The following is a 22,125-nucleotide window of genomic DNA, read 5'->3' on the forward strand; positions in this document are numbered from 1 at the left end:
CGAATAGATGACGTCCGAGGCTTTGTATTATATGTAGAGGGCAGTTACGCAGTCTTGGAAGCTGCCAAAGTAGTCACAATTTTATATAATATGGACCAAATAGGATATCTCCAGAATAACAAAGGGACTCCAGAACCCTTTTTGAACCAGAGTCTGCTTTCCAGGAACGGAGCCAAACAAAGTGGCAGATATCCTGGAGGCCTGGAGAGCCGTATCCATAGCTGCTTCTCCCAAGTAGGAGGCTGCATCTCTAATGTGAGAAATGTAGGATAGTTGTTCCTTTGAAGTATCAGGGGGGAATGTCTCTCAATTGCTTTTGCCACCCAGGCCATAACAATAATAAAACACACAGTATGATACAATGCAGTGAACACCCTGTAGTATGTGTAATATGGCAGTGTAGTGTGCAACCGCGCTATATAGTATGTGACAGCCCTCACAAATATATATGTGAGATGTGAGTTACAATGAACCCCCTATACCTTAGTATGTCAGGGTAAATTAGAATAAAGGGAAATGTATAAGCGGACAGTATAGAAAGTAGAGATTAGTGCTAGCACAAGTCACATACAAATGCAGAAAAAAACACTATATATCTGCAATTGGCACTACAATCAACTACACAGACCGCAGTGGCTGGTAGGATATAGCACTGCATAACCTGGCCCGTTGGAGAGGTATACAGGGAGACTGGACCCAGCATTCCCGGAAACCTGTGAAGCAGAAAATGGCTGCCGCGCATCTGAGGGGACAGAGGGTGGAGTAGCAGCTCAGGAAGTGGCTAGACTACAGTGAAATGGCGCCCAGAGCTGGGGGAGGGGCTGCAGGCAGGGAGAGCGCCTTCTCCCCGTGCTGACGTTAACCACGAGTCCTCTGGCATTTAAATATGCCTCTGCGCCAGTATATTAATGCTCCGGTGGTCCAGTGGTCGTGGGCGCACCAGTGTCCACATCAGAGCCTCTGGTCCGTCTCCTGAGACCGGAGGCTATACTGCGTAAAGACGCGGGCCCCCGCAAAGCCTGTCCCCTGGATTCCAGGCTGCAGTCTGGGGTCCGGGGAGCTTGCTAGCTAGTCCCCCAGGGAGTACCTAGCCGCGGCTTGGTGTCAGGGCGTTGCAGAGGGGTGATGGAGCAGCAGCGCAGACGTCCAAGGGACAGTCTTTTGCTGCTGCTCAATTAAAACACTAGAAATAAAAAATAAAATCTTAAATAAAAGCTTGGGCTGGTTGAAGCAGCCCCACTGTTAAAATGGTGACCCAGCTCCTGCCGGACACTAACGAACCTGAGTTGCCCTCTGTGGGCGGGGTATAGGAGGAAGGACCGAAGCATCCTGGGATTGAATAGCTTTGCTGTTGGTGTCCGGTCCTCCAAGGTCCCACCTACACCATTGTCTCCCTGTAGAATCCTATGGACCCTGAAGAATACAGTCTAGTATGTACTCCGTAAATAAATCTTCCAAAGTAAATTACATTACTTTACCAAGCTTATAATCTTCCCCATGTTGTACTCCTTCTGATATATCACAATAATGGGCCAGCAGATCTTAAGGAGTCTCTCAAATCTAGATTCCTATCAATGGTCTGCACTCTTAAATTTTCTTCCCAATCTGCACCACAGTAAATGCTCACCTCATCAGAAGGGTTGGCCATGTTGAGTTTAAGGACCTTGTCTGAAGGCTCTTCCTCAGTCATCTCATTGAGCTCCACATGGAACAAGTAAAATACAAAGCCATATAGAGCAGGTCCCAGTCCATTACACAGGCCACGGATTCCAGTTACCATTCCCTGCACAACACCTAAAGTAGGGGTACAACTTCCTTTTAGTTCATTAATAAATCTCACACAACTATAACCTCTGTTTTCTTGATATCTATGGACACAAAACCATTAATTTTCATTACTATTGACTATCCATGTTACTTGTAAATCCCTTTGTGTATTTCCTCCACAAAATAAACACTATGGCGGAGATTCAGAGTCCACCCAAACTGGCCCCGGATGTTGGCCACATCTATTCTACTGCACCACCAATATCCTTCCACTTGTGAAAGAAGCAGTCATTACTATCAGCGCACATTAGCACCCGCCCTATCCGTACTGCAGGAGATCAGTCTGAAATCACAGATCTGTGTATGCTCACCTCTGAATAGCCCACAATTCCACCTGCATGCACAGGCATACCGTGACATTGGCGTATCTATAATGATTGCATGGTGTGCGGTTGCACACGGGCCCACACCGCAGGCCCTTGTTTAATACTTAAATACTTACCACTCTGGGAATCCCACATCAGTGGTGCAGCAGTACAAATCACCAGGATAATGGCGCAGCGGCCATTTTCCCGGAGATTAGCTCATGTGCAGTAGAGGAGTCTCCAGGATCATATCACGGGTGCCATGTTACCGCTGACCTGAGCAAGTGCAGTAGACTTTGGCACATTGACAAAGTCTACAGGCACCACAGAGAGGAGGGGACCCCGCACGGAGTCTGTACAAGGTCTCCCTCATCTCTTATACTGCCCCTCCCACCCTTTAAACACTTATGCTACATGTGAACGCCCAGTTACACCCAGTGAGCTGCATGTGGAGAGATGTACAACTCTGAATCACCCGTAGTTACAGTACCAGTAAAAAGTTTGGACACACCTTCTCATTCAATGGTTTTTGTTTATTTAAATTATTTTCAACAGTAGATTAATACTGAAGACATAAAACTATGAAAGAACACATATGGAATTCTGTTGTAAACAAAAAAGTGTTAGACAAATGAAAATATGTTTTATATTTTAGATTCCTCAAAGTAGGCCCCTTTTGCTTGGATGACAGCTTTGCACACTCTTAGCATTCTCTCAATCAGCTTCATGAGGTAGTCTTCTGGAATGGTTTTCCAACAGTCTTGAAGGAGTTCCCAGAGGTGCTGAGCACTTGTTGGCTGCTTTTCCTTCACTCTGCGGTCCCACTCATCCCAAACCAGCTCAATTGGGTTTAGGTCGGGTGATTGTGGAGGCCAGGTCATCTGATGCAGCACTCCATCACTTTCCTTCTTGGTCAACTAGCCCTTACATAGCCTTGAGGTGTGTTTGGGGTCATTGTCTTGTTGAAAAACAAATGATGGTCCCAGTAAGCGCAAACCAGATGGGATGGCATGGCGCTGCAGAATGCTGTGGTAAATGTGCCTTGAATTTTGAATAAATCACCAGCAGTGTGACCAGTAAAGCACCCCCACACCATCACACCTCCTCCTCCATGCCTCACAGTGGGAACCACACATGCAGAAACCATCCGCTCACCTTCTCTGCGTCTCACAAAGACACGGCGGTTGGAACCGAAAATCTCAAATTTGGACTCATCAGACCAAAGTACAGATTTCCACTGGTCTAATGTCCATTCCTTGTGTGTCTTGGCACAAACAATTCTCTTCTTCTTGTTGTTCAACCTCAGTAGTGGCTTCTTCGAAGCAATACGACCATGAAGGCCTGTTTCACACAGTCTCCTCTGAACAGTTGATGTTGACATTTGTCTGCTACTTGAACTCTGTGAAGACTTTATGTGGTCTCTAATCTGAGGTGCTGTTAAGTATTGGTTTCTGAGGCCGGTAACTCTAATGAACTTATCCTCTGCAGCATAGGTAACTCTTGGTCTTCCTTTCCTGGGGCGTTCCTCATGAGAGCCAGTTTCATCATAGTGTTTGATGGCTTTTGCAACTGCACTTGAGGATACATTCAAAGTTCTTGAAATTTTCCGTATCGACTGACCTTCATGTCTTAAAGTAATGATGGACTGTCGTTTCTCTTTACTGAGTTGAGTGGTTGGTGCCATAATATGGATTACAACAGTAGTCAAATAGTGGTGTGCACTGTGTACTAACCCTACCTCTGCACAACACAACTGATGGTCTCAAACACATTAAGAAGGCAAGTAATTCCACAGACTGACTCTTGACAAGGCACACTGTTAATTCAAAACCATTCCAGGAGACTACCTCATGAAGCTGATTGAGAGAATGCCAAGAGTGTGCAAAGCTGTCATCAAAGCAAAAGGGGGTTACTTTGAGGAATCTAAAATATAAAACATATTTTGATTTGTATAATACTTATTTGTTTACAACATAATTCCATAGGTGTTCTTTCATAGTTTTGATGTCTTCAGTATTAATCCACTATGTTAGAAATAATTTAAATAAACAAAAACCATTGAATGAGAAGGTGTGTCCAAACTTGTGACTGGTACTGTAGGTTTGCTTGGCTACGGAGCATGCACAGTGCAAAAACATTTGCAAGATCAGTCTGAAAAAAGGACACCCAACTCTGAATCAGCCTCTATTGATTTCCCTCTAATATTTACGTGCTATTCCGTTTCCCATAGAAGCATCTCATTACTGCAAACTAGAGATGAGCAGTTTGGTTTTACTCTGTTATGTTCATTGATTTTACTTTGTTATATTTAGATCTCAAAAACAGCATCATATTGGCTTTCCGGTACTCACGTGTTTTGGATAGCCAAAAGAATAAATCCGAACTTGCGCTAATTTGGCAAAAAGCGGTGAGTCAAAACTGAACCGCTCATTACTCGGCAAACTATTTCCTCATTTCACATCCCTACACCACCATTGTTCTTGTCCATTTCATGTATGTCATACCTATAGAAGTCACAGATCTAAAACTCACCCTGCTGGTCAGGATCTGCATTGCGAGACACCACAGCGCTGATAGCTGGGAAAGTTATACTTGACATTGCAGCTACAGCTCCTGCAGCCCACATCATCCTAGAAGAGAAAGAAGAGGATATACTGTAGAGAGGAGATTTGTCAAACCTTATAAAGAGCACTAAAGATTTACCAATAACAACCAATCAGCTTCTACATGTTCTTTCTAGACTGCACTAGATAAATGATAGCTAGATGCTGAATGGTTGCTATGGGTAACACCTCCACATGTCCTCTTTACAAGGTTTACGGACAGCAGGTACAGCATAACACAGCCAGGTGTGGTTGGTCTTGACAAATGACACGTAGCGAACATGCAGTTTCTAACTGTGTCAATATTATGATTACAATAAATTATATTAAATCTTCATTGTTGGTATGGGCAGCAGAGAAATCTGTGCAGTTCGTTGAGGTACATCAACTGGAAGGATCAAGTGGAACATTTGTACAAAAGACAGCACACCAAAAGATACCCAATTGTGGGACTACAATGGCTGATATAACGCCTTCTGGACTCACTGGTGGTTTATTGTAAAATCAGTGAATCAAACCAAAATTAAAATGTACAATTCTGTCATTGTGAACAATAAATGAATGAGAACACAGTGTTCACTGCAATATTATCAGATCCATTTTCCTGAGCTAAAAATAAAATGAAACACGTAATAATCTTCACAAAATGTTTATACGGATGTATAGATTGGTTTGCTCAACCAGATCTAGTTATCACTCACCACTGCTGAGAACCAAATCCGTACCAGGCAAGCTGCAGTATCTGGAAGCCAAGCCCCAGGAGTATAGTGTTCTTATTTCCAATCGATCTCATAAGAACTCCCAATACCACAGTCTGGAAAAAGGTATGGGAAGCAGTTACTAGCTAGACTGTGACATGCCAAAAACATGTAAGAATATGTAAACTTAGGTCACTATCCCGCTCCTGACACCCCTTAGTCACGAAAGTCCACTTTCCAGCTTCGGGTATATTTGCCTTAAATGTCTCTTACTCCTTTCACAATGGAGGAAGGCAGGCCCATCATTCATATACATAGAAAAATGGTTCCAGTCTGTGGCAGAAAAGATGAAAAAAAACAAGACAAACTCACCTGAGCCAAGATTGACAATATTCCAACAACTCCGATAAATGTGGCCACGGTTTCTGATGAAAAGCCAATCACCTGTTTGGAAAAGGGATGGATTAACCATAGTACTCTGAAATGTATGGTAGAAAATACAGGTTCTGTCATTGACACAATGCACTTAAATCCTCTGTAATATCTAAAGTTGAAAAAAGTACATCAGGCTCCAAGAAAACCTAACTTTGAACTTGAGTTAGAATGAGCTGCAGTTCATAGTGATTAAAATAAATAATCTCCATCATATATTGCTACCTGTCGCAGGTAGAGAAAGAAGCTTGAGTACTGTCCTGCTTCAGGGAGGTAAGACAGAAACACAGTTATACAGATGAGGAGTACAGTGGAATCTTGGCCGACTTTTCGCAGAGACTGTAAAATAGAAAAGAGGAGAAATAATAAAAGATAAGTAAATACAAAATGTTATATCTACTGTATGTACTACAGGTGAAATAATAATTAGGAAATTATTACAGTATTTCTAAAACAATGTATATAGCAAATTTAGCTCCTAACAGGTAACAGCAGCAGACAGATCTGCGTAGTAGAAAAACAGGCCCATTTGTCCTAACAGATACCCAACCACAAGTGAGATTGGATTACTATCTCATGAATCACACAATGTGGTTAAAGATTGTAGCTTTTAGGTTTATTACCAATTTTATAAAAGATCCTATATAGATTAATTTGTCAGAAGCTATTTAACCAACCTGTATATCTATGGAGCGTGAGAGAAAACCAGAGCATACAGAAAAATCTCATGGAAGAACATCCACAAGCAGAACATACAAACTCCACACAGATAGTGACCTATTAAGAATAGTACTCATGGTCCTGTCACTGCGAGACTGTGACCCAGCAGTGAATAAGGAGCACATCACTGTCCAATTGGCAATTTCACAGGCCAAATGTAGTCAACAAGGGCTACATTCCCTGCCTATAGCAATAACAACATATGGCACACCTCATGAAAGGGTATTACAACATTGGCTTACAAGCATGATTCAAGCCACGATTAATGTAAAGACAATACTGTTTCAGTAACCTATTTACTTACTCTAAAGAGTGTCCTAAATTCAGTTTCTACATTTGGCTAATGCAGTATAGTGTCGAATTTCACTTAAGGATCACATTAGGACTGTTAGTGCAGTTAAAAGACAGCAATTGCCAGTACACCATGTACTGATCCAATCCAATTGAACTGGTCATCAGACAATGTACTGATTTTGGGATCACACATGCTGGAAAATGGTCACCTTTGTGCCCAAGTGTAGCGCCTTAGCAGCACTTTTGCCATGCATTTTTATAAACAATGAAAGTGAAGTCCTAAACATTTAAACATTTCCAGGCTTTGGAGGTCTGTTTACACCACAAAATAGAATGGGCGGAAGTTTATCTCCAACAACCACATCCCTTCTTAGAATATCCGACTGTTCTTTACCAGGTTAGCATTTCCCCACAAATATCCATCAAGCTATCAAATGACTTCCATGTGCCATTATGCAAAATAAAAACTACCTATTCTCACACAGTGATATTTTGTCATAAAGTAATACTGTACAATACTCCTTACATACATTTATGTATGTCACGATCGTTCACTGCCTACTGACACAGATGTGTTCACATAACCCAATCCCCAAATAGCTACATTTGGAGCAACACGGACCTTGCACCTTATCTGCGCCATGCAACCTTCTTAAAATATTTGCCTTAATGTGCTCCTATATACCAATTCCTTTGCAAAAAAAAATATTAATCCCAAATACTCAGTACCCCTTTTAGCGAATTAAGAGGCAAAATTCAGGAAAAAGTGCTCAAACAAGGGAATCAATACCTGTGGCAGAGCGTCTAAGTCACATCTGGTGTCTCGCGCCATATGGCACAATAAGGATATGTGTACACATCTGTAATCGGGCAGGACCCCAACGCTAGCCTTAATAACGGAGTCCACAAATAGGTTTAATAATATATAATACAGGGTGTTTCACTCGCTATTGGCCCCAAAGTTTTCCTTATAACTTTTAAAGTAATTGATGTAATTTAGTGAAATGTGACACAGACATACATTTGTCTATGAGAAACATGAGGAAGTCATAGCAAGTGTTCGCCATTAGCATCCAGGCCAGCTTAGCCACTTAACTGACAATTTTTTCCAGCAAAACCGATCAGAAATTTCCGGGTCCAAAGTAGAGTCTGGGGAGTCAGAGGAGATCCGTTCTGCACATGTGTAGAATGGATTTCCTCTTCAAAAACGCAGCGGGGAGGTGTAATCGCACCTTGTCCGCTGAACCAGTTGGCTACATTTGCATCCCATGCGCCCACATCAGTTAAGTGGTTAAATGTGTGGCTCCATGTTATGGAAGGTTTTAACCAACATATTGGAAGTTGCAGTCTCAATTTCCTACTGAATGTTTTCTCTCAGACTCACGAAAGTCTGTGTCATGACAGACCACTGTGAGAAGCAGGAATACCTACTGACTAGCAGTGGTGGCTCCAGAGATGGGGCTGCAGTGAAGTCCAAAATTAAATAGGGCATCCTCACTGGTAGTTGGTGTGGCCCCCCCTTCAGTTCGTGCATGCATGAACAGCTGGCCTGGATACTAATGGGAGAACACTTTTAATATTACATACTCGTGTTTCTCATAGTCCAAGGTATATCTGTGTCACATTTCACTAAATGACATCAGTTACTTTAAAAGTTCTAAGTAAAACTTTGGGGCCAATAGCGAGTGAAAAAGTCTGTATAAGCTTCTGATTGTTTTATGGGCAACAGCACACATTACACGACTTTATTTTTTATATACGAGCAGCGATCCCTATACAATTGTGGACTTCCCATCACTGTTAAAGCTTCTATACTATTAACCATAATATCACTTACATATTTCATTGTACACTCTGAAACACATTCTGGAGCGGATGCCATTCTGTACTAACACCAGTCTGTGTTGTGTAAAATCTGCACATTGGTTTTGCCCATCCCAGTATAACAGGCTGCATACACACGCAGGATTTGCTAAAAATCTGACACTAGCACCCACTTATGACTGAAGAGGTGGGTTGGGGAAAAGAAGAGGTGGTCTATCAAAGGCAAAGTACAGTAAGGGCGTGTTCATGGAACTGCTTTGCATTTCAGATGTTCCAGGCTAGTAACTGTAATGTGTTTGTATTGTGTACTTAGAGGTTTAACATTTTTAGTACTCAGTTAAACCACACCTCTAGTCCTTCTCTAGTCACATCAGACCCTGGAACATGAAGTGTAGTGATCCGCCGCTAAGGATTCGCTACTATTTTGCCACTTCATTGCATCTGTGAATAATGTCCTTTGCATGTAGAGTAAGACCACAAACCAAAGTTTTATTTATTACTCTCTTTAGTATTATAATACATCCCAAAACATGTTATTTTATGCTATACTGTACATACATGAATATGTACATAACATTTATGTATTTATTTAGCTCCAATGTAGCTAGAAATAGAATTTAAGCATGCATTGTTCATGATTTTTCCTGAGTGTAAAGAAACTACAAAATGTACATATAAGCTGTGGTGATATGAACAAAGTTGCTGGGCTGTTTCTCCTTTTTTATTGTTCCAGATTTTGTTAATTTTGTAGCATATGGGAATTGACATAATTATCGTGATATAACCTCTGTGACTATGTCGCCAATGAAGAGCTTCATCCTTACCGCAAATGGATCAGCTTGCTCCCAAGATATGGGAGCTCCCCAGGACACTGGTCGCATTTCCTCAGGCAGCGACTCAGGAACAGCAAGCAGTATGAAACCTATGTCTAGGAGTGCCACACCAGAAGCCAGGACCACCACCAGAGTGTCACTGTAAGCACGAGACAGATAGGCACCAATTGCTGGACTGGTTACAAGGCTGGCAGCAAAGGTGGCAGACACCTAAGAAAAAAGGCAACAAACAAACAGGAAAAACAAAAAAGATTGCATTATGGGACTCATGAGCCAGGTTCACTTTACAGACTCTACAGGTATGAGATTTTAAATATTTTTTTTACTTAGAATTTGCTAGTCCACATTCATATGTACTAAAATGCTAGCTCTAGACAATTGTTCATAGATCAACTGTGTAAGCCTACTTTTATGACAAACACCTACACAAATATATAGGTACTGTATATACTGTAAAGTGATTCCTACTTTATTTTGATAATTAGGTTTATTCTATTGACATCAACTAGTCACTATGAATGCCTAGATGTAAAAAGGACAACCATTAGGGTATAGTATTTAACATTTTATACATGTCAAAAGTAGTGTCTTTTCTGAATAGTTTTTCTAATATGGCATTTGTCATCTCCAATTTTATATATATATTCAGGACATATATATGCTTGCGCAATATCACAACGAGTAATTAGGTTATCAGCTCCATAAGCCTGTGGTAACAATTACATTAACCCACAAATTATAGGGCATCTACATTGGAAAGAGGGGAGACCTGCTAATTGAATTGACCCCATAGTGTGTGAGCACATCAAACTCTAAGTTTCTTTTACAAACATAATACATAGATCATGTGTCCTAAAGAAGATTGGAGTCTCAACACCTCTATGTACAGTTTCTGATTTTAGAGGTTCATCAATACTGTAGGTATATATAGATGCTGACCATGCAGTCTGTATACCAGTGGTTCTCAAACTCGGTCCTCAGGACCCCACACAGTTCACTTTTTGCAGATCACCCAGCAGGTGCACAGGTGTATTCATTAGTCACTGACACGTTTTAAAATATCCACAGGTGCAGCTAAGAGTTTCACTAGTAATTATGTGAAGAGACCTGCAAAACATGCACTGTTTGTGGTCCTGAGGACCGAGTTTGAGAATCTGCGCTGTATACTGCTCAGCTCCTCACCCAGACAAGCATGGAAACCAGTTGAAGAGTTGTAGACATGCGTTAACACCATGGCCACACGGAACTGCCACTCTACAACTGGTTTCTCAGGCAAGATTAGCACTATTAAGTATAGCACAGGTTTTCAAACTCGGTCCTCTTTACTAGTAATTATGTGAAGAGACCTGCAAAACATGCACTGTTCGCACATGCATTGAATCCGAATTATAATTATTTATAGTGTCACTCCATTAAACAATTTTATTACGACAATATGGACGGAATATGTTGCACAAAACATCCACTTATTAGACACACAGTATGGATAATATAACAATACGAAAGAGATCCCACGCAACCTGAGCATTGATACAACCGGGACAACCGGGATTCCCTCTTAACATGTGACGTCACAGAAAGCAGGTTTATAAAGGAATTCTTCCAGACACCCTGCACTGCAACCCTGAAGAAGGCTTTGTGGCCGCTACGCGTCGGAGCGGACACTGTTCCTTTCCCCCTGAGAGACAGATCCTCCGTTGAGAGGTATTTACAGACGGCCGTCTGACTACACTCCATCCAATACCGCGAGACTCACACCCGGAAGTATCGCGGTCACGGAGTTGAACAGCAAGGCTACCAAGGAACCAAGCCGGAGAGCTACACGTCCGTGCACTCCGGCATACGGAACAGAGGAAGAAGCCAGGACGATCTGCGAAGCACCCACCCCACGCTTCGACTCCCGGGGCTCCGGGTGTAGAGAGGTGAGGAAGGTGGAGGTACAGCGCTTTGGAAGACTACTGTGGGTAAGTAGGGTACCTGGGGTTACGGGACGCCGCACCTTGAGGCCCTGCTCACCATTGGGACATACTTATTCATACAGTGATTAACATTGTCTATCAGTAACAACTATATTTATTACAAGTGGCTGGAATTAACTTTCAAAACATCCAGGATCGTACAATTAACATCCAATACCTACCAGTACATTTGCTATATATATTTTTATATTAAATCCTTATCATCAAGATGGATTGTTTGGGCCTGAAAGCATTTTTCTATGTCTTCTCTTTTTTGTTTTTACCCTTCTCCACCAGAGTACTCTTGGCATTTCCCCCCCCTTTTTTTTTCTTCTAATTTGGGTCCTGTCTTTGTTGGTGTCTTGGTCTGTCTTGTCTCTGTCCTATCTGATTAACATAAATTGGTATACTTTGAATCATATATTTACAGCATTAAGGTTTTATTCAACAAGTAAATTATCTTGGAAATTAAATCCACTGTTTGATTGTATTATTTATTGTCACATTATTAACTATATAACACCACCACCTGTGATTGAGCGCGGGATCTTTCCCTATAATCCTATTAACCAAAAGAGATAAGGTTCCTCTTTAGCTCCTGCTGCCATTTCAGGCTACAAGTGACTGAGCGCTAATTTAACATTTACTGCAATGTTAAGCAAATATTAGGAGCATAAGAGGCTGTTTGCTCTAGGTTTGCTATAGGAACGAAGATTAACATTTTGCAGGACAATCCAGGAGTACCTGTAACCATGTCTGGGATGTGGGATTGTATAGAATTTATTCATTAAAAATCCCTACAAGTTTCAAATCCATGGCTCTGCAAACATATATTAGTAATAAATATTATAACACAATCAGAAGGTGGAAAATGGAGCTCTCACCAGGCCATATGCTGTGCTTCGCTCATGCTCCTGGGTGATATCAGCCACATAAGCGAAGATCACAGAGAATGTGACAGCGAAGACACCGGACATAGAAATCACTGCAAAGTACCACCTGCAGGAAACCCCAAAGAATCAGAAAGTGTTGTACACCTCAAAAGGTTCAGTAGTATTATGTAGACTGTTGTTATAGCTATTGCCTACATACATAGGGATATTACTAGCAAAAGCAATGTAAAAATGCAATTCTGATACATCACTAGCAGGTTAGATTTCACACACACATATGAGATATATATATAAAAAAAACTCCTTTTCTTCTAGGACCATAGGGTCAACAGGGATACCATGGGGGATATTATGGTTGGAAGACCAGGCATCAAACAGTTAAAGCTTTGGCTCCCAGAATGCCCTGGGTCATCCTCAATATATACCCCACCCCTAGCCATAGGACTTCAGTCTAGTTAACAAGGCTAAAGGCAGGAGAAGGAAAGAGGAGACGGAAGAACAATCGTACACCAGAAACTCTAACCCGCCCTCACCAAAGTAGTAACATCCACAGTAGATGGATGATCCTCCTCCCCAGAAGATTATCCTGGAGAGGAATCCTGTGCATCATCAGATTCCTCTGATGATGCGTCTGAATCCATATGTTGGGCAGACTGAGATAAAGACTACTTGCGTTTAGGCACTTTAGTCACTACTGGTCTGTTATCAACATTAGATGGTGCCATACTCTGACTAGAATGGCTATCAACATCCCTTATTGCGGAATGCATATGAGGTGAAACATATGTGGACCCCCCACCCAAGGAGGCATCGTTGGAATAGCCAAATGATCCACCACCTGCATCACAACCTGGGACAAAGAGGAAACCCAAGACGGCACTTGTCCAACAACAGGGAAACCGGACAGGCAAGGTGGCACTTTATAGCAGTCAACATACAAACCCTCCTTTATACTTCAAAAAGAAATAACAGTGATTGTTATAATTGACAGATAGAAATAAAAAAACAGTATCAGCCAGCAGGTAGCAAACAGTCACATACAATGCACCTTTAATAGAATTACAATTGGCTCTAAATCAACTACAGCAATGCAAAGGAATGGTAGGACATAGAGCACCTTAAACCTTAACCAAGGGAGGGTATACAGGGAGACTGACCCAGACCCTCCTGAGACCAACAGCTACCGAGTGCACTGAGCGTTGACCGTGAGCGTCTCATACACGTGGAGAGCAGACAGAGCAACCCAGATGTGCTCCTCCCCCTGACCCAGACTGCGTCTGGGTCAGGGGAGGAGCTGCCGAAGGAGTGCCTACCTCCCCTAAGCTGCATTAACCAGCCGGGTACGCTGGCCTCGTGGCAGCAGATATGCGTCTGCTGCCGATCCCCGGCGTCAAATGATAGGGCCCGGCTGGTGTAGTAAGGACGCGGACAATCCCTGGTCCTTACAGCAGCGGCTTCTGGTGCGTCTCTGGCACCAGAAGCAAGGACTGCCGCGTGTGATTCCCCGTAAACTAGAAATCGCCTTACCTGACATCTCCGAGCATCCGGTGCAGTCCAGGTCGCAGCATCGCTGCTAGCTAAGCTCAGCTACGACCCGCCGAAATCACCAGCACAATTACTGATGTTGCAGCCCGGCAGAGGTAGATGGAGCCGCAGTACATGCGTCTTAATACAGATGCTTGGTACTGCCAAATCGAAATAAAAAGCTTAAGCCTGCCTGAGCAGTCCCCTGTTACAAAAGTGCGTCTGAATCCTGCCGCACCAAACAAACTGAAGTCCTATGGGTAGGGGCGGGGTATATATGGAGGAGGACCCAGGGCATTCTGGGAGCCAAAGCTTTAACGGTTTGGTGCCTGGTCTTCCACTCATAATATCCCCCATGGTATCTCTATGGCAGTGGTTCCGAAACTGTGCGTCGTTGCACCCTGGGGTGCCTCGGGACACTTGCAGGGGTGCCTCAGGATGGTGGTCCAGCACCAAATCAAATTATTTATGGTCAATAAAATGTAAATATGTGGGCAAACAGAAGTGCAAACCTGTCTACCACCACGTAACTGAACCTCAGGATGGCACGTAAGCACAATTTACTTCACTACATTTTTTTCAGAATTTTTAAATAACAAACTTAAACTTAGGAGTGCCGGGAAAACAATCCTGATACTCTAGGGCGCCGTGACTCAAAAAAGTTTGGGAACCACTAGTGTTCACTCTAGCTCCGGCGGCAGGCTGGGCGCCGGAGCTAGAGAGGGCAACTTTGTGCGCGCGCCGAAGGCTGCAGACAGGGAGAATAGATGCCGGGCGCATGCGCCCGGCTTCTATTCTCCGGCGGTGACCGGGTCACCGCACATTTCTCACGGCACCCGCAGGCTGTGAGGGCAGGGCGCTTTTTGCCCTCCTTCTGGAGGGCAGGGTGCTTTTTGCCCTCCAGAAGGAGGACAGGGCGCCGTGCCCCGCTAAAACAGCTAAAGCGGGAACGCTAAACCACTGCCCTATGGACCCTGAAGAAGAAAAAAAAAATAAATATACACCACACACACACACATACATACAACTCAATGTAAAATCACTAATCTAAGTTTGATTTTCTTCATTGAAGTCTTAAATCGTACCTGCTAGTGTCACTATTGCCAGAACAAAATAGCGAGAGAGTGTAAGTGAGAGCGTGAGAGAGAGATAGTGTGTGAGAGAGAGATATTCATTTAAGAACAATAAATATTAGTGATAACAATATTAAAAAAAAAACGTTCCATGTTATCAACTACACATACTGCCACCAGTACATACCATGGGCTGATCTTGAGCAGAGGTATAGGGGCACACGTAAAAAACACAGTGAGGAGAAGGAATGACTTTCTGCCCCACACATCAGACAGCGCTCCAATGAGGGGGGCACTCAGGAAGGAGAGAAGTCCCTGAAAGAGATAAGACATGATTAGTTATGGTCTAGTGACAATACAGAAAGTATAAGTAGCTATTTATTTTACAAGTTTACATCAACTTGTCCCACATTTTTTCTCACCTTAACACCATGGATCAAGCCATTCATTAAAAATGTGTGCTGAGGAAACGTCTGGTGCAATACCTGTCAAAACAACATCTGAATGTCAAGTGTTCCTAAAAAGGTGCAGGTTACAGATGTTCAATATTTTTATCAGGCTTACTTACAGATAACATGGGTGTTGTCAGCAGACCCCAGGCGAAAAACTCCAAGAATATAACCACGACTGCATGGTAGACGCTTGGCTCTCCAACCCCCTGCCGCTGTTTAAAAATTAGAAACAATGTGTGCATCGAATATTTCTTGTGACATCATCAAAATATTATTAATAGGCTCTCCAGCATAAAGCCTTATTGCTCCAGTATCTATGAAGGGTCAGGCTGCAGGTGTGAATTGGGGAGAGTGGGCAAATTCCAAACCAGGAGGTCGGGTTCTCCTTTATCAAAATAGATGCTCTTAGGTAAGCCCCTTAAAACAAGGAAATAAAGCCTATATGTAAAGAAGGTTTATAATATTAATTATATTTTATTTAATAATTGTTCTGTTACTAACCTGCATTGAGACCTAGAAAAGTTGTGTGAAACCTTCATCAAACTCCAGAAACAAACAGGTCATAAGCCATAAGACTCATGACCAGACATCAAGCCTGATTCAGAGATGGACGCTAATGCGATTTTTACACAGATGGAGTGGTTGTTTGCCACTGTGCATGCGTATAAGCCGCACTGCGCACACGCTGTGATTGTCTGGCGATTATGCATGCACAGAGGATCCATTCTCAAAGTGAGTGACAGGTAGTCAGTGTTTGGGGGAGGTAACTGGGGGTGGTCAATAAACTGCAGGTGTGTGACCGTTTAAATGCTGTTACATGGGCGTGTATAAATTAGCACTTGCGATCTCCTGCACAGCATGAGTGCCCTCAGCGTGTTAAGAGAGCTGCAGAGTATACGACTGGTCAGACCTGCCACAAAGGGCAAGATGGCAGCTTGATGTGCGACATTGTACGCATATAAAAAGGCAGTGGGCGTCCTTATGCTCTGGTAAGTTTTGAAACTATTAGCATATTTCCGCAGCGTTCTGTGCAAAATTGCAGCTGCAATCGCAGCTCTCTGAATCAGGCCCATAGTATGTGAGGACAGGAGCTAAATTCTACAGCAATATAAAGAGTGACTCAGAGATGGAAGCAATGCCGATGTTTAAGCAGTTCAGCGATTATCTGTGGCCTGCGCATGAGTCAAGTTTAATTACAGTGGTCGCTGGCAGTGAGGATATATTTGCAAAGTGATTAACAGCCAGGGATCATTTGTGGGCAGAAATGGGGGGTGGCAACTCAAACACAGGTGTACCCCGAAAGTTTTAAGAGCGTGTCTCTGCCTGCGACCCTGTACTCCGGTAAATTGGCACTGGCGTGTTAATTGCCGCAGTCATTCTGCACGACCATAGGGTTACTCAGATGTCCGATGATCGACTGATCTGCATCCGAGCTGCGTCTTTATATGCAGTCGCTTGGATTACAAAGTCGCTAGTGGGCACCTCAATACAAATCCAGGCGCCTGCAACATTTGCATATTTTCACACAGCTGCTGCGCACAACTTGGCAGCTGCGGCATTAGCATACATCTCTGAATCATGCCCACAGTCACCCATGTGAAAGACACATTTGCATGAATATAATATAGTTCAAGTCTATTACTTGATGCCTGGAAAGATTGACCAAACATTTCATTGGTGCCAATATTTTGGGCTACATTAAGGTCTGCTACATACTTGCCGATTTTAAGTCGGTGGGCTGGGCCGGACGGGTCACATCATTAAGCTCCGCCCCTTGCAGAAATTTGCAGTGAACACCGCATATTAAAATTGGGGGCGGATCAAATGACGTGATTCTCATAGAAACGCATCATTAAGCCCCGTCACCTACTCACGGACCTGCCGATCCTCGGGAATATTTTCCCCATTTTGCCCACTTCACTAGGAAGTTGGCGAAATGCAGAAGTGCCTACTCTTCCCGGGGGTGCGGGGGGTTACCCCAAAAATCAGAAGCCTCCCGCAGGTTCCAGGAGGGTAGGCAAGTATGGTCTGCTACTGCATCACATGTCTCCTCAATCATGTAAAACAATGAAGCACATCCTCCTTTAAACCGTTTTTTATAACATATCAGAATAAAATTAAATCCATTTTCAAATCAGGACCTCTAGTGCTCAACAAAATGAAAAATATAATAAACCTAATCTCATGTAATAAATAACAGTTTTACTTTGTCATTATTAATTCAATCATTAATTCAATCCAAAATAATCCAACATTAAGAAGTAATCTGTGTCACGTGCACCACCCCTCCTCTATATGCAGGCAGACATCTATAAAAGGCACAGGGCGACTGGGCTTGTTGAGAGATTAAAAACACTTGATGTTTTGGTGAGTAGAAGTACAAGAAAGAAAGGTGAGGGGAAAAAAGTAACAGGGGTACCTGCAATCACAGAAAAGCAGAGGTGAGGGAAGCAATGGGAGATTAGAGGATTAGGAGGAGCCTGGCAGAGCACTATCATGAAACCAATACCAGATTTTACTATTAAGAGCTGATACGTATGGAGAGGAGGGGAATTTGGAGACGACAATTTCTTCCAATCAGTGGCGATTAAGAATGTAGCCTCAATGATAATGTGCCTCTGAAGTTTATCTGAGTGTTTAGGGGTTTTAATCATTTAATTGAGCAGGGCCAATAAAAGATCCTTTGGGATCGCAACCTCAAGATGACGGTTGCAAAGACTAAGGACAACATCCCAGAATTGAGGTAATAGGGCAGCCCAACCAATTATAGGAGCAAGTTCCTCTCATGTCACATCCCTCCAGCATAGATTGAAAGTTGCTGGGTAGGTGTTATGTCATTTATCAGATGCTAAATACCAGCATGTGTAGTGTTTATAAGAGTTTGCCTTAATATCTGTATTAATGAAACACTTGGCTATCCCTCTGACGGTATAGCAACTATCCCTCCCTGTCCACTGAAACCCCCAGGTCCAACATTCACACAAGTTGAAATGATTCAGCCTCAGGACAGGTGTGGTGAGAGGATTTGTGGAATGGTAGAGAAATAAAACCTCTGGCATCTGGGTGATATATAATAATATAAAAATAAATTCAAAAGCCATGGGTTCCGTACTCTGGGTGACCAGCATGTTGTTTGGATAAAGCTACAAAGCTGTGCTTAGTTAAATGGAAAGAAGAGGGAAAGGAACACTGACCACACAAATGAGAAAAGGACCAAGGTACGAAGTCGCCAGGAGATGGGAAACTTATTGATGTCCGAGTTGACAGATTGGAGTGCATGTCTGCCTAAGAGAAATGAGGATATTTCCAGAGCATAACTAATGGGGGCAAACCTAGTTTTGCATTTAACTGGTTCCAATAGGAAGCAATGGGAGATAACTGGTTCCGTATGTTGAATTTAAAATTTTCAACCTAATCCTGACTGCCAGGTAATTATGTGACGAAGTTCAGAGGCATGGTGATATCTTTCAAAAACAAGGAGTCCCAAACCATCATCAGAAGTAGGCTACATGCCTTGTTATCTCAGTCTCTTTTCCTTCCAAATTAACTTGCCACAAAGAGACTGAATGGAACAGTACTGAGGTAGGATATTAGGATGAGCTTAGTTACCAACTGCAGGCAGATGCAGAGCCGAACGTACTTTGGCAGGGATTGCTCCTACATTACGTGTACAGAACTAAATGTATATATTTGCACGCATGCAGAATTGTTCACATTTCTAGGAATGGCCCATCGCTATATGTACACTTGGTTTGATATTCTTCACTATCATTACACACTTGCACTAACCCTTTCCTTGGTGCTTAAGATACATCTGAAAATAGTATCAAAGAGGAGCTGGAGACCTGCGCTAAGATTAGTATGTGGCTGTATATACTCAGTGCTTGCTGCGAACCTCCCTGGGAATACCCAACCCAAACACATGCAAGATTATATTAATTATTAATTGAGGTCGTCGCTACACTTGGTGTAATATGTAGGACTAACACAGTGGTTAGTGATAGAACTTGATAATTTATTGATAAAAATGGAGGTCACAATGCCCCTGTATGTGGGTAAATAATACAAAGTAAATAAGTCACAGCGTGGATACCCTGGAATTGGGACAGGGTATGGTATATGGTGGTAGGGGGGTATATACCAGCTGGAGTCCTGAATCAGTTAATAATACTACCTAAGGTAGTGCAAAGGTGGTGAGATGTAGCTGTGGTAGCATCACCAGCAGCTCTTCTGGTATTATGAGTCAGTGTGGAGTCCTATACGCAGGGTGTCCAAGTCTGTGTCTGGCGGAGCGGCGTCCCGTATCCCCCAGGTGCACAAAACTTACCCTCGGCGTCCTTGTCTAATCACCTCCAGGTGAGCGACTTCCTCTTATCCTGTCCTGGATCCTCCGGTCCTTTGTTCCGCTATGGTAGGCAGCGTGTGTCTGGATACGAGCACCGCTGGTGAACAGTGTCCCCACCGGTGGTCCGCGAGACTTCCGGGTATATGCACTCTCGCGAGATCGTGCAAATCCCCAGGCTCAGCAGACACTTCACGGCAGCTCAACTCGGCACCACGAGGAGACTAGGGAGTCGGCGGTGTGTACGAGTCTGTAGTCAGATTCTTGTGTAACTTCCCAACGCGTATCGGCTAATGCCTTCCTCAGGGGTTAATGCGTGCCATCTTGTGTGTGGCCTTTATAGTTTGATGCGGCCGCCATCTTTGTTTAGGTCCCATTACTCATACAGATGTGGCCGCCATTTTACTCGTGGGCATATAGAGGTTTATCCAGCATGAGTGTTAGTACTTCCATAGTGTATATGTATATGTTACACTTTCATTCCTCACCATGCCTAAACCCATGTGTTATATATATATAAAAAAAAAGGGGGGGGTTGGCATAGTATGATAATAGTTTACTGTGTAATAACGGACTTTACTTCGTTGTCCGCATTGAGGCCCTGTGGTACCAGAGTTTTAAGTGTGTAAATCCAATAGCTCTTCTCTATTAAGTGTACCCTCGAAATCTCCTCCTCTCCAATTTTTCTCTACACAGACAATACCCATATATCTCATCCCTTTTGGGTCCTGCCCGTGTGCTTCTTTGAAATGTAGGGATAGACAGTGTGTTTCTAGTCCTTTCTTTATATTGCAGCAATGTTCAGATATACGTGTTTTAAAGTTCCGTTTAGTCCGTCCAACATATTGGAGGCCGCACGGACATTGAATCAGGTAAATTACCCCAGTACTGTTACAACTGATGTGTTGTCGTACTTTGTATATCATATTGGTGGTGTTAGACTTGAAATGATCAATTCTTTTCGTGGTGCTATGTCCCTCTCTACAGTTCTTACATGTGCCACAAAAATAGAATCCTTCCATGATACTTGTATTCTCTAGAGTAATCTGTCTTGCGGGATTGATCTTAATGTGGTTCCTGACCAATTTCTGTTTCAGATCCGGAGCTTTTCTAAAAATTAATTGTGGTCTGTCTGGTAAAAGGTCTGACGTGAAGTGTCTGCTGAGCCCGGGGATTTGCACGATCTCGCGAGAGTGCATATACCCGGAAGTCTTGCGGACCACTGGTGGGGACACTGTTCACCAGCGGCGCTCGTATCCAGACACACGCTGCCTACCATAGCGGAACAAAGGACCGGAGGATCCAGGACAGGAGAAGAGGACATCGCTCACCTGGAGGTGATTAGACAAGGACGCCGAGGGTAAGTTTTGTACACCTGGGGGATACGGGACGCCGCCCCGTCAGACACAGACTTGGACACCCTGCGTATAGGACTCCACACTGACTCATAATACCAGAAGAGCTGCTGGTGGTGCTACCACAGCTACATCTCACCACCTTTGCACTACCTTAGGTAGTATTATTAACTGATTCAGGACTCCAGCTGGTATATACCTCCCTACCACCATATACCATACCCTGTCCCAATTCCAGGGTATCCACGCTGTGACTTATTTATTTTGCATTATTTACCCACATACAGGGGCATTGTGACCCCCATTTTTATCAATAAATTATCAAGTTCTATCTCTACCCACTGTGTTAGTCCGACATATTACACCAAGTGTAGCGCCGACCTCAATTAATACATCTGAAAATAGGCTTATTTACACTTCTGGACAACTCTACATAGGACGCAATAACGTCAGTATGTCTTTACCGAACTTTGACAATATGAGAATGCCCTAAGTACAATTCTGCAATGCCCCTAATAAAATACTCTTGCAGATGTGTCCTTATACATCTTTGCTGAAGTCACGCTAAAAAGCCCTTCTCAGCACGCAAGGTCCTGTGAGACTCTGCTTGTGCAGGGTGTCTATTTTGTGCCTTTTTTGCTAAAAATGTGTCTAAGTCGTAATGCGGAGACTCAGGTGCACACAGATATACAAGCGCCGCATATCAAAATAATTTACGGAGTCTGCTTGTGCATCCTAATCGCATTGTATTGCGACTTAAAAGCATTTTCTGCAAAAAAAAAAAAAAGACACCAAACGCTTGAAGAGTAGCACAGGACCTGGCGGCTCACTCACGCCAGGCAAGTAAAACTGCATAGCTTATTAAGGAATATGTATGAGCTCACAACTGTAGTTCCAATGCATGCACAGTGCAAAAACACGTAAGTTATGCTATAAAAAAGGGTCGTACGTTAAACTCTGCATGAGTCCCTTGTGAGGGCTAGATGACTTAT

General features: G+C 43.1%; 1 protein-coding gene across 1 annotated transcript in view; it reads right to left on the reverse strand.

Moving 5' to 3' along the window:
* LOC148517581 (solute carrier family 71 member 1-like) overlaps positions 1-22,125 on the reverse strand; it is a 41,924-nt gene that overhangs the window by 8,076 nt on the left and 11,723 nt on the right. Inside the window, exons 2-11 of the mRNA XM_088478436.1 lie at positions 15,553-15,648; positions 15,407-15,469; positions 15,172-15,299; positions 12,379-12,493; positions 9,528-9,746; positions 6,091-6,204; positions 5,806-5,877; positions 5,437-5,549; positions 4,665-4,762; positions 1,628-1,794 (exon numbers count right to left, since the gene is read on the reverse strand). Of these exons, the coding sequence (XP_088334562.1) occupies positions 1,628-1,794; positions 4,665-4,762; positions 5,437-5,549; positions 5,806-5,877; positions 6,091-6,204; positions 9,528-9,746; positions 12,379-12,493; positions 15,172-15,299; positions 15,407-15,469; positions 15,553-15,648 (1,185 nt within the window). The remainder of the gene's footprint in view (positions 1-1,627; positions 1,795-4,664; positions 4,763-5,436; positions 5,550-5,805; positions 5,878-6,090; positions 6,205-9,527; positions 9,747-12,378; positions 12,494-15,171; positions 15,300-15,406; positions 15,470-15,552; positions 15,649-22,125) is intronic.

This window comes from Taudactylus pleione, unplaced genomic scaffold, assembly GCF_031769625.1.
Source record: "Taudactylus pleione unplaced genomic scaffold, aTauple2 ptg000214l, whole genome shotgun sequence".
NCBI lineage: Eukaryota > Metazoa > Chordata > Amphibia > Anura > Myobatrachidae > Taudactylus > Taudactylus pleione.